Source organism: Enhydra lutris, unplaced genomic scaffold (genome assembly GCF_002288905.1).
Source record: "Enhydra lutris kenyoni isolate GAN:26980312 unplaced genomic scaffold, ASM228890v2 scaffoldscaffold49, whole genome shotgun sequence".
NCBI lineage: Eukaryota > Metazoa > Chordata > Mammalia > Carnivora > Mustelidae > Enhydra > Enhydra lutris.
The window spans coordinates 3,558,023-3,575,183 of record NW_019154133.1 but is presented as its reverse complement, the minus strand read 5'-3'; the positions used below and the strand labels follow the sequence as shown (position 1 = coordinate 3,575,183).

At 40.4% G+C, this 17,161-nt stretch overlaps 1 protein-coding gene across 1 annotated transcript in view; it reads right to left on the bottom strand.

The window, feature by feature from the left end:
- The window catches only part of LOC111156845 (zinc finger protein 704), a 226,171-nt gene extending 209,338 nt beyond the window's left edge, over positions 1-16,833 (bottom strand). The window contains exons 1-2 of the mRNA XM_022517945.1: positions 16,684-16,833; positions 16,279-16,614 (exon numbers count right to left, since the gene is read on the bottom strand). Of these exons, the coding sequence (XP_022373653.1) occupies positions 16,279-16,614; positions 16,684-16,833 (486 nt within the window). The remainder of the gene's footprint in view (positions 1-16,278; positions 16,615-16,683) is intronic.
- Positions 16,834-17,161: the final 328 nt, after the last annotated feature.

Below are 17,161 nucleotides of genomic sequence, written 5' to 3'. Positions count from 1 at the left end.
CAAAGTCTACTGTCTCTTCAAGTATGGCGTGAACAGGAACTCTTTCCCGGTCTTGTTCTTGCCTGTGCCCTTGTAGCTGGCAAAGAATAGGAGCTGAGTGAATATTGTTGAATGAAATAACCATGATATTGAATGAAATAGACAAAAAAAAAATTTTAACAATCAAACCACCAACTGATCTCTGAATTTAAATAAGATCTTTAAGGTATCTCAATTTTAACATAAAAACACAGGCATAGTTTACAAACAGTGAAAACTATACCAGATCTATTAAAAGTTTTAAAGTAAAAATAGTTTTCCCTAATAACTTTTATGCTAGATTGCAAGGAAAAACTCAAGTGATCAAAATCAATATAGTTGAGAGAATAACTTATTTGAATAGAAATCTCTTTTAGAATAAGAATAAAGAGCTAAAGGGGCACCTGGGTGGCTCAGTGGGTTAAAGCCTCTGCCTTCAGCTCAGGTCATGATCCCAGAGTCCTGCTTCCTCCTCTCTCTCTGCCTGCCTCTCTGCCTACTTGTGATCTCTGTCTGTCAAATAAATAAATAAAATCTTAAAAAAAAAAGAGAATAAAGAGCTAAAAAAAATTGCTGTCACCCAACAGATGGCTAAATGCACATTTTCAGAACCTCTTAACCACCCACCAAGCACTCATGTAACAAGAAATGCAAATAGAAGTGCCTGCTCTCTTTCTGTAAACCCTACCTTGGGTCACTTCAGACCTTCAAGTGGCTCCTCTCTCACTGCCAACCACCACATTCCCACTTTAAGATGCCACTAGGTCAGTGCTTACATGGAGTCAGGTGCCCATTTTCCACCCTTTCTAAGACACCGCAACTAATAATGAAACATGATTGTTTTTCTTTCAGATACTCTTCATGTACTCAGTTTTATAAGTTCTAAGATCCTTATTCTAATATTTATGTTATTTCTCTCATATTTTGTTAAACGAGTTTTGAGTTCTAAGTATGTGAACCTGCTAATTGATAACATTTTCAAAATTATACTTTTTTTTCATTGAAATAATTGACATACAACATTATATCAGTTTCAGGTGTACCACATAATGATTTCACATTTGTATACATTGGTGAATGATCACAACAATTAAGTCTATTTTCCATCTGTCATGATAAAAAATTATAAAATTTCTTTTTTTTTCTTGTGATGAGAACTTTTAAAATTTGCTTTCTTAGTAAATTTCAAATTTGAACTACAATAGTATTGGCTACAGTGCCCACATTATACATTACATCCCCATGACTTATTTATTTTATAACTGGAAGTGTGTATCTCTTGATCCCCTTCACCCATTTCACATACCCTACAAACCTGTCCCCTCTGGCAACCACCAATCTGTTCTCTGTATCCATGAGTTTTGTTTTGTTTTTTAGATTCCACATATAAGTGATATCATATGGTTTTTGTCTTTCTCTTTTTTTTTAAAGATTTTATTTATTTACTTGACAGATAGAGATCACAAGTAGGCAGAGAGGCAGGCAGAGAGAGAGAGGGAGAAGCAGGCGTCCTGCTGAGCAGAGAGCCAGATGCGGGGCTCAGTCCCAGGACGCTGGGATCACAACCTGAGCCGAAGGCAGAGGCTTTAACCCACTGAGCCAAGCAGGAGCCCCTGTCTAACTTATTTCACTTAGCATAATGGGTTCATCCATGCTATAGCAAATGGCAAGATTTCATTCTTTTTTATGTCTTAGTAGTATTCTATTGTGTATAGGTGTGTGTGTTTATGTATCGTATCTTTATCTATTTATCCATCAATGGACACTTGGGTTGTTTCCCTATCTTGGCTATTGTAAATAATGCTGCAATAAACATAGAAGTGCATATATATTTTTTTAAATTAATGTTTTAATTTTCTTTGAATATATACCCAGAAGTGGAATTATTGAATCATATGGTTGTTCTAATTTTTTGAGGAACTTCCGTACTGCTTTCCATAGTGCCTATACAAATTTACATTCCCCCCAATAGCACTTGAGGGTTTCCTTTATTTCATTGTGGTTTTGATTTGCATTTCCCTGATGATGAGTGATGTTGGGCATCTTTTCTTGTACCTGTTAGCTAACATTTTCTTTGGAAAAATATCTATTCAGATACTCTGCCCATTTTTTAATTGGAATGTTGTTGTTGTTGAGTTGTGTGAGTTCTTTACACATTTTAGATATTAATCCCTTATTAGATATATGATTTGCAATATCCTTTCCCATTCAGTACACTGCCTTTTCATTTCATTAATAGTTTCCTTCAATGTGCAGAAGCTTTTTTAATTTGATGTAGTCCCATTTGTTTATTTTTGCTTTTGCTGTTCTTGCTTTGGGGATAGATCCAAAAAAACATCACCAAAGCCAATGTCAAGGAGCTGACCTCTTATGTTTCCTTCAGGAGTTTTATGATTTCAGGTCTTACATTCAAGTCTTTAATTCATTTTGAATTAATTTTTGTGCATGGTATAAGATAGTGGGCCAGTTTCATTCTTTTACAAGTAGCTGTCCAGTTTTCCCAACATCATTTATGGAAGAGGTTTCCCTTTCCTCATTGTATATTATTATCTCCTTTGTCATAAATTAATTAATTGATCATATAAGCATGGGTTTCTTTCTGGGCTCTCTATTCTGTTCCATTGAATGTCTGTCTGTTTTACTGGTAATACCACCCTGTTTTGATTACTATGGTTTTGTAATATAGTCTGAAATTAAAAAGTGTAATGACTCCAGCTTGTTCTTCCCCAAGATTGCTTTGGTTATTTGGGATCTATTGTGGTTCCATACAAATTTTAGAAAGTTTGTTCTATTTCTGTGAAAAATGCCTTTGGTATTTTAATAGGAGTTACACATAAATCTATAGATTGGTCTGGGAATGTGGACATCTTAGCAATATTAATTCTTCTAGTCCATGAGTATGTAATCTTTCCAGTTATTTTTGTCTTCTTCAATGTCTCATGGTTTCAGTGTAGAGGTCTTGCACCTCCTTGGCTAAATTTATTCCTAGGTATTTTATTATTTTTAATGCAATTGCAAATGGGTTTTTCTTAATTTCTCTTTTCATTCATTTTCATTCATTGTTAGTACATAAAAATGCAACAAATTTTTGCATCTTGATTTTGTACCCTGCAATTTTACTGAATTTATATATTGGTTCTAACAGATTTTTGGTGGAATCTTTAGGGTTTTCTATATATAAAATCATGTCATCTGCAAATACTGACAGTTTTACTTCTTCCTTTCAAATTTGGATGTCTTTCTTTCTTCTTATTGATTCAAAGTTATGACTAAGATTTCTAATATAATTATGTTGAATAAAAGTGGTGAGAGTGGGGATCTTCTTTCTGATCATAAAGGAAAAGCTTTCAGATTTTAGGATTTTTGCCATTGAGTATAGTCTTAGCTGTGAGCTTATATGGCATTTATTATGCTGAGGTATGTTCCATCTATACCCACTTCACTGAGTTTTTTTTTTTTTTTAATAATAAATGGGTGTTAAATTTTGTTAAGTGTTTTGTGCATTTATTCAGATGATCATATGATTTTTACCCTTCATTTTTTAGTGTGGTGTGTCACATTAATTGATTTATGGACCTTGAAACAACCTTGCATCCCTGTAATAAATCCTACTTGCTCATGGTTTATGATCCTTTTAATGTGTTGTTGAATTCAGTTTGCTAATATTTTATTGAAGACTTTGCATCTATGTTCAACAGTGATATTGGCCTGTAATTTTCTTTTTTTGTGGTGTCCTTGTCTGATTTTGGTATCATAGTAATACTGGCCTCTAAACATGAATTTAGAAGCATTCCCTCCTCCTTAATTTTTTAAAAAAAGTTTGGAAAAGATAATATTAAATCTTTGAGCATTTGGTAGGAATCACCAGTGAAACTGCTTGGTCTTAATCTTTTATTTGTTGGGCATTTTTTGATTACTGATTCAATCTCTTTATTTTCAATCAGTTTATTCAGATTTTCTATTTTTTCAAGATTTGGTCTTAGAAGATTGTATGTTTCTAGAAATTTATCCATTTCTTCTAGAATGTCCAATTTTTTGGCATATAATCATTTGTAGTAGTCTCTTATGATCCTTTGTAGTTCCTTGGTATCAGTTGTAACTTCACTTTCATTTCTGATTTTATTTGAGCCCCTTTCTCCTTTCTCCTTAATGAGTCTAGTTAAAGGTTTGCCAATTTTGTTTATCTTTTCAAAGAACCAGGTTTTAATTCCATTGATCTTTTCCATTGCATTTTTAGTCCTTATTTCATTTATTTCTGTTCTATTATTTCCTTCCTCCTACCAATACTAGGCTTCTTTTGCTTTTTTTCTAGTTCCCCAAGGCATAATGTTAGATTGTTTATTTGAGGTTCTTTTGTTTCTTGAGGTAGGCCTGTATTTCTATAAACTTCCTCTTAGGGCTTTTGCTGCATCTCATAGATTTTGGTATATTAAATGTCCAGTTTCATTTGTTTCAAGGTATTTTTTTAAATTCTTCTTTGATTTCTTCATTGACCCATTGGTTGTTCAGTAGCATGACCTAATCTCCACATATTTGTGATTTTTCCAGTTTTCTACGTGTAATTGACTTCTAGTGCCATACCACTGTGATTGGAAAAGATGCTTGACATGATTTCAACCTTCTTGAATTTACTGAGACTTGTTTTGTGGCCTACCATATGGTCTACCCTGAACAATATGTACACTTAGATTCCATACATCCTCAAGAAGAATGTGTGTACTGCAGGTTGGATGTATATACCTATTAAGTCCATCTGACCAAATATGTCATTTAATGCTGATATTTCCTTATTGATTTTCTGCCTGGGTGATCTATCCACTGATATAAGTGGGATATTAAAGTCCCCTAACATTATTGTATTGGTGTCAGTTTCTCCTGTAAATCTGTTAATATTCATTTTATATAGTTAGGTTATATATTAGGTGCTCCTAATGGCTGCATAAATATTAACAAGTGTTATATCTTCTTGCTGGAGTGATCCCTTTATCATTATGTAATGCCCATCTTTGTCTTTTATTACAATTTTTGTTTTAAAGGGTTTTTTTGCTATCCTGGATTTCCTTTGGTATCCATTTGCATGAAACAGCTTTTTCCATCCCTTCATTTTCAGTATGTTGTGTCCTTGCATCTGAAGTGAGTTTTTTGTAGGCAGCATATAGATGGATTTTGGTTTTTCTTGTTTGTTGTTTGTTTGCTTTTGATTGGTCTTGTTTTTTAAGCCATTTAGCTACTCTGTGTCTTCTGTTTGGAGAATTTGGTCCATTTACATTTAAGTAATTATTGATAGGTATGTAATTATTGCCATTTTATTAACTGTTTTCCGGCTATTTCTCTCTGTCCCATTGTCCTCTCGCTTTCTTCCTTTGTGGTTTAATGATTTTCTGTAGTGTTATGCCTAGGTTCCTTTCTCATTTTATTTTCTGTGTATCCACTATAAGTTTTTGCTTTGTGGTTATACCATGAGGCTCACATATAACAGTCTACTTTATAACAAGATAAGAGCAACTTAAGTTTGGACACATTCTGAAACTCTACCATTTTACTCCTCTTCCCCAACTTTTATGTTTTTGATGTAACATTTTTCATCTTTTTTATTTTGTGTGTCCTTTAGTTATTATAGGTATAGTTATTTTTACTATTTTTGTCTTTTGACTTTCACATTAGCTTTGTAAGTGACTGATTCACTACATTTACCTTTACCAGTGAGAGTTTTACGTTCACATGTTTTATTGTTACTAATTAGTACCCTTTCTTTTCAGCTTAAAGAAGCCCTTTAACATTTCTTGTAAGGCTGGTTTAGTGGTGATGGATTCCTTTGGCTTTTGTTTGTCTAGACAGCTCTTTATCTCTTCAATTCTGAATGACAACCTTTCTTGGTAGAGTATTCTTGGTTAGAATTTTTTTCCCTTTTAGCATTTTAAATATATCATGCTACTCCCATCTGGCCTGTAATATATTTGCTGAGAAATCTGATTGTCTTATGGGGGTTCCCTTGTATGGAACAAGTTGTTTTTCTCTGAATGCTTCAACAGCTTAATTTTCTAAAAAATTATTATTAAATAAACTTTGAGTCCTAGCCCAAATTAATAGTAATTAGTGAGGTTTGGTCTTTACTAAACACTTGTAGTTGACTTGTGAAGCATGCACAAGCTATATGAAAGTGTTTATGAAAATTGCATTTCATATTGTTTTTATAATTTACTCCAAAATAAAGTCTTCTCACTGTTTAAATTACCACTGTTGCTTAAGTACAAATTCCAATTATTTTTAAAGTCTGTTGAACCCACTGTTTTCAACAGTGTTTGACAAATACCTACATCATCTGATACAAAATTATGATAGATAGATAGATAGATAGATAGAAAGAAAGAAAGAAAGAAATTGCCCCATCTTCTCTGTGGCTTATTTTCCATATCTATAAATGGGATTAATAATATACACCTTCCAGATCACAAAGAGGGTCAAATGAAGTTAACTATGAGGGCCCCCTATTAATTAGGATGCATTAAATGTTGGGTAATACTGATATAAATATTGAACAATATACAATAAAGAGTCCTTATACAAAGTATTTGGTGTTCACAAAAGCTTAACCTCCTATTTTGCAATAGTCATACTCTTGTTTACAGGAAATGTGTCAATCACAATGTCCTAGTGATTTCATATGTTCTTTTTATTTAAACTATTCTGATATTTTAAATCATTTTTCCTTTATAATGTGGAAAACGTGTCATTGAATACATTTTCCTGAGCATAAACACCTTGTGATTTTCTGTTCCCTCAGCACTTTTAATTCTGCTATGATAGCAACTCTCACACCTCCCATCTCCTCCACCAGACCCATAGTGGAGCTTGATTTACCAAGAAAGGTAGTGTTCTCTACCAGTTTTTAAATTTCACACACAAAAAACAATATTCACAGATATACAAGTGAAAATTTTTTTTTTAGAAACTTGATACTGAAAAAATTATCAGCTTTATGAGGGGAATATTTTGAAGATTGCATGATCCACAAACAACTTTTTCTTCTTTTTTTTTAGAGAAAGAGAGAGCATGATGGAGGCAGGGAGGTGAGCAGAGGGAGAGAAAGAATCTTAAGTAGGCTCCATATCAGCACAGAGCCTGATGCTGGGCTCAATCTCACAACCCTGAGATCATGACCTGTGCCACAATCAAGAGTTGAACACTTAACTGACAGCTACCCAGGCACACTCTCCCACCCCAAATGACATTTTAATCTTTCTCTACACATGACAATTTATTTCTTTAATAATGCAGTTTTAGTTATTTATCCCAAGACCGTTATCCATGGATTTCTCATTTATAAAATAATTATAAACCAATATTTCCTAAAATCTACCCAAAGGAAAAGATGCTCCAGAAAAAAGGGCTCTGTAATCTAATAAATATATAAATGCCACAACCTATATTCACCTTCTTAGAAACCCAAAACGGCCCTTGGTATCTACGATCAATAATTTCTTTATAGGTATATGAGTGTTGTACTACTCTCCCAATTTCCTATATGTTTAAAATATTTTGTAAATTAAAAAAATCTGTGCCTCTGTTTTTAACCAGAATTTCCCCAAGTTGTTTAAGCACAGTGTCCTTTTCTTCTCCTTCTGGATATCCCCCCAATAATAGAAGCAAGTAGGTACAAGAGTTTAAAGGTACACTTTAGGCTACACATCCCCATCTACTGAAAAAACAAAGAATGACTTCTTCACCAAACAAAAGTACAACAGGTCCTGAACACAAATGCAGAGGAGGATGGGAAGGGCAAACACACACCTCAGAGATTCTTAGCTATTTGCAAGTTAGAGGTGGTAGAAGATGACATCACTGTATTTCCACCGCAGCTTTTAACAGTGCACATTGTATATGGTAAGCCTCTTCTCGCCCCTTTGGATAGTAGCCAGATTTACTTCAATATAAGAGCTATAGATCTGAACAGACTGATGAACCTAAGATACAGAACACCTCTGTCCTCTTTGCACAAGTTGATAAATGACTCACAGCTTCCCGAGATGAAAAGGAAGATTCAAGCTCACCACACATACAATGAAACACCAGAGAGTTCAGATGAACAAAGTCACTTCAGGAAGTAGATTTTTAAATACCTCCATAGCATGAAATAAAGAGAAAGTTGTAATAGTCAAAATAACTGTGGGATTTGAGATCCTTGAGGAAAATTTTACAAAAGATTCCTTTCTGAAAGCATAAAGGAAATAAGCTGCCATCCATATCAAATTTCAGGAGCTCTTTGGGTCATATTCAATAATAATAGGCAATGACAAGACAATATTATCCCAATTTCATAGATGCTAACACTGAAGCATAGAGACATTAAACAACCTGATAAGCCATGCAACTATTAAGGGGAGATGGCAGAATTTGAACCCATAGTCTGTTATATCCTTTCTGGATCTACAGAGAAGTAACAGTGGGGTAAGGGGCAGCCAGCAGGATCACCTGCTTTGACTCAAGCCTGTTCTCTCCCATGTCACTAATGAGCCCACAATGAAGGTCACACTAATGGACTATAATTATTCTGTCTGCAGGTTTTATAAAATCATATTTCAAGGCACACAGCCTCTTTAAAAATTGGGTTTAATTTAAAATGTTGGAGCACTTTCGACATTCACTTATTTTGACGAGCCATCCCCAATTCGTCTGAATCAAGGAGATTTTGTTTCACTTAACCTTCCATTATGACAAGAACATAAGGAAAGCAAGTGTGTCACTGTTAACTGTTGGGCATAGCGTCAAGATAACACACTCTAAGTCAGTCCTCACAGAGCAACAGACAAGCAGGATCCTTTAATTCTCTTTGTACCTCAAGGCCCCATGGAGTTCCACAGGATGAATGTACCCCTTTTGTATGTTATTGCAAATTTTTTACCCTGAAAGTACAGACCTACCTTCAAAACTTGAGTTGAGCTTCTTTCCCCTGTATATAAACCATTAACACTGGATTTTCTAAAACAGTATCCTCAATGAAGTGTAAAAATTTAATCACTCTAATTCTACTGCACATATCTCAGTTGTATCCTGTTCCACTTCATCCAGTTAGTGAGAACAACTCAAGGTTATTTGCCAGATTCAGTGATTTAAACTCATGCTTAGACTAGCTACTCAGAAATCACCTCCTGGCCAAACCGTAACATCTTCTTCATACAGATTGTTTGGCTACAATTGTTTTAGGGTATATATCAAAATTACATCCATTGTGGTAGCCAAATAAGGTCTCTCAGTAGATCTAATCTTGGTGTTAGGGATAAGGAGGGAAAAGGAATTAGAACTTCTTTATAGACAATCTGGCAGGAATTTGTTAGACTGTGGGCTCCCTGAAGGTAGGTCTTATCCACTGTGGGAATGAGGGAATGGACAGGAGCACGGACAAGCAAACCAAAGGAAGTCATCCTTCTTTCAATGATACGGATTTGGATGGGCTAGAAGGCTGGTAATGAGAGCCTCGGAATATTCTCAAATATTTCAGAAAGCCTAATGGAAACTATACATTTACCGTAAAATGAGACTGCACAGGGCAACTGAAAGGTCAAGTTTCTTCTACTTTACCACACTTGACATTAAGTCGCTGTGAGAAGAACAGTTGTTCCATGTAGGTCAGAAGGTAGGGACAAAAATTCTCCCATGCTTCTCCTCTCCGAGCCCTTCTTGAGATGGAAGACACAGTAATCTGACTGGGCCAGACTTACAAATGAATGGGGTCTCTATATTTTAAGAAATCAAACACACACAGGGCTGTAGGTTTCTGTCTGACTCCTCGCAAAGAGGCGGGATAAGAAGATTGGGGGTAAGGCTTGACTTCTCACTTTTCCTCCTCTTTTTTCTAATGCTTCCAGAGTCAACTGGTAGTAAAATTGTGGTGGAGGAGGCGAGGTCCCATTTGAGGGCTGAGTACACATGTCCGTTGGAAACTGCATAGGGATGGCGGACTGGCCTGGGCAGGATTCCCGGGAGGCGGGGGGGTCCTGCCCATCCTATCACATGCTACCACAGACACAGTGAGGCCACCTCTACCTGAGGCACTTTATCTAGGAGGAACATTCTAAAAATAGAAGTCGATAAGCAGTGACAGACCACTTCAAAAAGCTGTGACTTCTCTAGCTACAGTTCTGAGGCAGTAAACTGCAGAACATTCTCGGGCCCAAGAAACTAACCTAGAAAGGAGGGCCGTAACTTTGGGTTGGCAGACCAGGGTGCTAATCCTGGCCCCACCAAACTTGCTAAGCAACCCTCTCAGGACAAGGCATTTCATCTTTCATGGTCTCGGTGCCCTCAGTGGTCAAACGAGGGTATTGGATTACTAGATAATCTCTGTTTCCCTTCCAACTCCAGCAGTCTACGATTCAGTGAATGACAACTTTGTCTGGTATCTTAAGCACATGCCTTTCGCTTGAGCCAAGACAGACCATTTGCAAGACACATGCTTGTTAGCAAATTGGAATTCAGTGTTTGCTGCACAGACCCTGCCAAAGGATTCTTAAAGTCATCTGATATTCAAGATATAGTCTAATAGATGAGTTAACTATCCCTGAAGAGCTGGCACATAGAAAGCAGATTCCATTCAATTAATATTTATTGAGCGCCCAAAGTGGGAACTTAGACTTATCTCATTTAAGTCTTTCTTCACAGTTTTTCAAAAGATGCAATTTTGATAGAAGCGCTAGCAGTCTTTCATGTTCAGTGTTTTCTTAAGTGTATTATGCCAATAAATTATCAATCCCTTCAGATGCTTCCATTCTTATCCTTACACTAATATACAGCATCCCAGAGCACAACCCTTGGCCTTATCATCTCTACCCCTACTATTTTGTTTCATTGAATAACAACTTACTAGGGAATCCTTCCTCCATTTGGCAGTGTTCTTGTATTTTTTAAATTAAACCCTGGATAAGGATATTGTTTACTATCCTACTTAGTATTTCTTATATAGGAGCCCCTAGGAGGTTCACGTTTTGAGGGGAGTGGAAAGTAGAATCTTGCCACTGCAGATAAATATGTAAGCCTCCTTTGATCAGGAATTGAAAACTGTAATACGAAGTTTCTCTTGTTATCTCATTTAAAGTCTAAATTAGTGTCCATTATAACAATTGAGCAATATATCTCAGATACTTCAAAGCATCTAATCCGCAACCTCCTTAGCCATCCTAGTCCTCCTGGAAGTAAATGGGCAAGTAAATTATGGGAAATTCCAGTATAGAGACTAAAAGCACAGGCCATGGATATGAACCTGTGGCTACACTATGTCAGGTGTGGTATTTCATTTCTGAGTCAGTGTCCTGAGTTGTGGAGAATGGGGCCATAGTGATTACCAAGTCATCGTTTCTAATGAGATCCTCTTTCACACAAAGCATTTACCATAGTTCTTGCCAAATATTCATAAATATTTGGCAAATATGCATTTGAATTCATAGTAATGATATTTTGGAATCCAAACTGTCCTGCATTTTATTCCCATTCTTTTATTGACTTTATTGGTTAACTCTTTGTTTTCTCCAATCCATTGATCTATGGCCTTTTCACTATCCCTCCCCACCCCACCCCGTCCTTACTTCTCTTAAATCCCATAGCCCATCATTAGAGTCACAGCTGTGCCAACTTCCTCAACAATATGTTCTTCTCTTTCTTTCCATTGCTCACCCACCTGGCAAAACCCTATCCCTGCTGAATCCTGCTGTCTATGTTGTCTGCAAAGAAACAGTATAGTATAAGGCATACGAGTGGTAGCGCTGGAATTCAGCTTTCCAGGGTTCAAACACCTGCTCTGCCACCCAATACCTGTATATCTTTAAGTTGCTTATCACTTCCATAAAATGCGGATGATAGTAATAATGCCTGACTCCTGAATATATAATAAGGTTGGAATGACACTATACACTTAGACTTGTACTGACCATAGTAGGCACTCAATAAACATTATTTATTATTATTGCTCCATGCGTGAGTCAGTGGAATGAATCTGGAAAAAATCACATACCTAGACAGGCTGCTTGCACCATAAATGGAAAACCATTGACATCAGATGGGCCCTTGATACTATCTGGAAACTCTATTTGCTTTCTCATTATGTTTGCTCTCCTACTCTCCCACAGCACTGTGCCATGCCTTCAACTCCTACTTCAACTCTCCTCTACTCTCAGCTGATGCCCCACCACCATCCCTTTGCTGCATGGGGAAAACAGAAGCCATAGACAAATACTACTTCACCTGACTGTCATCCAATATACAACTGCCCACATCTGAGCCTGTCTTCTCCACCTTCTCTTTAATTCAATGGAAGAAAGTTTCCTTGCTTCTGTCAAAGGCCAACCCCTGTACTTGGGTTACAGATCTCCTCCACTGTGACTTTCCCAAGAACTTTCCTCACCCTCCTCCAAGGTGTGTGTGTGTGTGTGTGTGTGTGTGTGTGTGTATAAATATATATATCTCCTGAAAATCTTCCATTAAGTGGAACTTATAACCCACTCCTAAGAATAGAATATAGCAAAAATGATGGAGTATTGTTCCTGCGATTACAGGGAATTAATTATATGAGACTTTAACTTGCTAAGACAGGTGCTAAGATTCCACTTGCTGGCTTGATGATAAGAGGTCATGTTGTGGAAGCTCAAGTAACAGGGGAGCAGAGGTGGGGGAAAGTGCATTTAGGAGCTGAGGGCAGCCTGCAGGCAAAAGCCAGCAAGAAGCTGGGACCCTCAGACCTAGATGCAGGGGAATGAATTCTGCTCACAACCTTAGTACACTTGTAGGTGGGTTCTTCCCCAGTTAGGCCTTCTGATGAAAAAACAGCCGGCTTAACACCTTGATTGCTACCACGTGAGACTCAGCAACAGACCAGTTAAGTGGAGCCTCGACTCCTAACCCACAGATACTGTGAGAACTATTGCAAGCCAAAAAGTCTGTGGTAATTTGGTACACAGGCATAGAAAATGAAGGCATCTGCCAGACGCACCAGAAAATTCCCATAATGCTATAGTACCTAGAGTCTACTGTATCCTATCTTTAAAAAAAAAAAAATCTAGACTATATGCCCTCTAGGTATTCCCCCTTCTCTCTGCTCTTTTCCAACAAAACTTGTTAAAATAGTTTTTCATATGTCTCACTATGTCCTCACCTCCCATTCACTGCTCTGCCCGCTGGATTCACATCACTGTCTTCACATTCTTTTGTCAAGAACACCGGTACGTTCCACATTATTTCATCTAAGTGGATACGTCTCTCTGCTTATCTTATTCAACAACCCAGTAGTATTTAACACAGCTCACCACTCTCCACCTTTAGAATGATTTCCTCCCTTGGCTTACAGGACTTTCATTCTCTAGTTTCCTTTGACTTGACTGGCTATTGCTTCAAGCCCAGCTTGGCTGGCTTCGCCTCCTACACCCAAACTTGAACAAGGCTGTGCCCAAGTCTGTCTCAAGGCTCTTCTCTCTTGACCTACTGCACTCCCTTCCTAGTCCCCAGCTTTAAATGATTATCAACATGCTGCTGACTCCCAGATTTTTCTCTCTAGCCCTGACCTCTCCCCTCAGCTCCCCAACCTACAGCCAGCTGCTTAATTACATTCCCATTTACATGTCTAATTGTCATCTCAGAGTTAACACGTCCAAGAAGAACACTTGATTTTTCCTTCACAAAAATCTGTTGTGTCCCCAGGTTTCCCAATCTCAGCAAATGGCACATTCAAAAAACATTTAGAGTGGGGCTTCTCACTCCTTTACCATCCTCCCCTAATCCATCGGCAAGTCCTTACACGTCAATCTTCAAAACAGATCCTGAATTTGTCTCCTCTTTTCTAACTCCATTCCTGTCAGCCTAGTCTAAACTGCTCTCCTCTCCCACCAGGACTACAGCAACAACCGCCTAACGGTCTCCCTGATTCTCCTTGCTGTCTTCTACAATCCATACAACAGCAATTTTTTTTTTTTTGAAAATACAAACCACCTGGTATGCCTTTACAGCCTAAGACTTTCCAAAGACTTCATATTCTACTTCAAAAAGCCCACGAAGCCCTAGGTTGCTGGCTCCTACCTGCCTCGTTGACAGATCTCGTACCTCCCAAGTTCTAGCCATCCTCATCTTTTTATCCCTCCCACCTCAGGACTTTGGCAATTGTTATTCCCTCCAACGGACAGATCTTCCCAAGCCACATGTCTCAGGTCTCAGATCAAATGTCCCCTCCTAAGGGAGGTCTACCCCATAATAGCCTTCTCTTTTTCCTCCTAGACTCTGTGATACCATTACTTCCCTCATAGCATGCATCACAATCTCAAGCACCACACTTATTTGTTTGTTTGATTATTGCTATGACTCCTCTTACTAAGCTTGAGCATCTGGAAGGTGCCCACTGCTATGTTCTAGAATAGCACCTGGCACCCAGGAGATGCTCAATAAATATTTGAATAAATGAAAGCATAAGCATATTCAGAAGTTGTTGACATTTTATATGCATTAGAATAAAATGATCTGCTATATTCCATTAGAAAATCTCTTCAGATCCAGTGTCAAGATGTCACTTAAGCAGTAAAAAGTGAAAAGAATTATACCTCAAACTATTCAATACATACATTACTAAAAAGCTGTGGGCCCAAGAAATGTTACAAAATGAAGCCCATTTTTTTAAAAAGTTAACAGAAATCTGTTTGGAGATGGGAATAATCTTTTTTGATAATGTGAATTACCACACCCTGTTATCCTGTTTCTATAGGTTTAATTTTTTTTCCTACATTAGGTTTACTTTGATCACACAGCATAAATTATGATTTTTCTGTCACAAATTATAAGCCACAAGACATATTTTCAGTATTGCTGGAAAAAAAAACACTAAGGAATCACTGCTCTCCTTACTCAGTATCACTGATGCCATGTGACTTAATTCTAAACGCAGTTATATCTTATAGCCATACAATGCAGGCTTTTTAGCAGACCATGGTAATGAGAGTGCTCTCGGTTTAGATTCCAACACACAACTGTCAAAAAATATCATCCCCAATGACTACTTGCTGAAAATTTCTCACTCCTAGAGCTGGTACTTCCAGGGTGGTCTAGGAAAGAAATTTGTGCCTATGTCTATTCTGGGGATATTCTAATGCTGATGTTTAGCATTTCTTTGGAATTGCAATTTCATGCTTTGAGGAGTTTTTTCCTTTTCCCCAAGCCCCAGGAGATAAATAATCTCTATTAAGCTCACTTGTTTATGTATTTTTTTTCTTCCTGATATACCACTATCCTCTGAAAATTCCAGTAAATAGTTACTCAGTTGATTTTAAGAACCGCTCTCGAGAAAAAGCACTAACTTCATCGCCTACCACTTGCTGCCCTCAAAACTTCTTAGCAACATACACTGTGCATGAACCTCAACGTGGTTTGCTTTGTCCAATCGCATGCTTGAAAGCCCAGCCAGTCAGTTGTGTAATAATAAACCCCTTATCTCCTGAATATACACAAACGGAAAGATCTCCCAGTGCTTCAGTGCACAAGAGACTTCACTAGAATTCTCAGCAGAAACTCACATCCATTTTAAATGCCAAATAACCTCCACTTTTCCCGATTTCCTCCCCCCCCCATCTGCAATTCTGAGGAGGGGGAAAAAATCCAAATGCTAAACAATGTCGAGTTTAAAGAGGGGAGTTGGGGGGGGGGCATTCCCAAAAGCTGCCAGCAAAATGCATTTAGAAACCAAGGGCTTGGTTTTTCGCTTTGGGTTTAGAGGTTGCCTTACAAACATCTGTGATGGAAACTCATCAACAATTGTTCTTGGATGAAGAAGGGATTGAAAGGTTGACAAGAGAAGCTGCTTGCTAGTTTCAATAAGCTTGACTAGCCCTCAAAAATAGGGAGGACACTCCTGCTTCCTCTGCGAAGAATAAAACCTCACCCCCTCTTACCTCGCGCGTCCCCACAGGGCGCAAACCTGCGCCTACCTCGTCCCATCTTCAAGTTCCCCACCACGCCAGGGAGAAGTGTCCTTTCCCTGCACCCACACGAGACAACAAACCCGACCCGGCCTTTGAGGGATGGGGCAGCGACCGCCTCGGAAAGGTGCTGGGGGCCCGAGGTGTGAGCTCATCAGTTCCCTCGCTCCGCCGCCGGCGCCGCCTGACACACCCCTCCCGGCCCGGCCTCCACCGGTCGCCAGTCCCCGGCCTCAGCCCGCGCCTCGCCCGGGGGCCCGGGCCCGTCTCTCTCCCCGGGCTGGCGGGTCCCGCGCCCGCCGCCGTGCCCAGCACGCACCTTCAACGCGCCCCGGGCCGGGCCCTTGGGGACCGCACGGCCGGGGCCGAGGGGCATGAAGCGCTCCTCGCTGTCCTCCTCGTCGTCGTCGCCGTCCACCACCTCGACGACCACCTCCTCGTCCTCGTCTTCCTCGTCGTCATCCTCCTCCTCCGCGCCCCCTCGGGGCTTCTCCTCCACCCGCCCGAGCCCCCTCCGCCGCCTGCTCCCGCCTTCCTCGTCCTCGTCTTCCTCCCCCAGAAGCAGCAGCACAGGCGACGAGGCGGCGGCGGCCCCGGCGGCCCGAGGGGGGCCGGTCCCGGAGCTGCGCTGCGGCGGCAGCGGCGGCCTCCAGCTCTCCGGGGCCGGGGCCGGAGCCGGGGCCGGAGCCGGGGCCGGGGCCGGGGCCGGGGCCGGGGCCGGGGCTGGGGCTGGGGCCGCGGCCGGGCCCGGGCCGAGCGGTGGGAGGCCGGGCAAGGTGCCTTCCCTGGCAGGCGCGGGTCCGGGCGCCTGCAACGCGGCGCCCCCCCGGCGGCTGCCCAGGCTGGAGCGCTTGGCTAGACGCCGCGCCTGCATGCCTGACCGCGGGCTGCCAGCCGCGGCGCGGAGCCGGAGAGTTTGTCACCTCCTCCTCCTCCTCTTCCTCCCCCGGGCGGCCTCTGTGGTCGCAGGCGCCCCGGGCGCGGGGCTGCGGGGGGCTGCGGGAGCCGCCTTCCCGGGCTTGCGGCTGCCACTGGCTGCAGAGGCGCGGGCGCCGCCTTCGCTGGACCGGCTCGCGGGGACGCCGGCGGCCGGCGGCTACAGCGGGGCGGCGCGGCGACCGCGGGCGGGGGTGGGTGTGAGCGAGCGGCGCGCTGCCGCCTCCGCCGCCGCCGCCGCCGCCGCCGCTGCCGCCCCGGAGCCG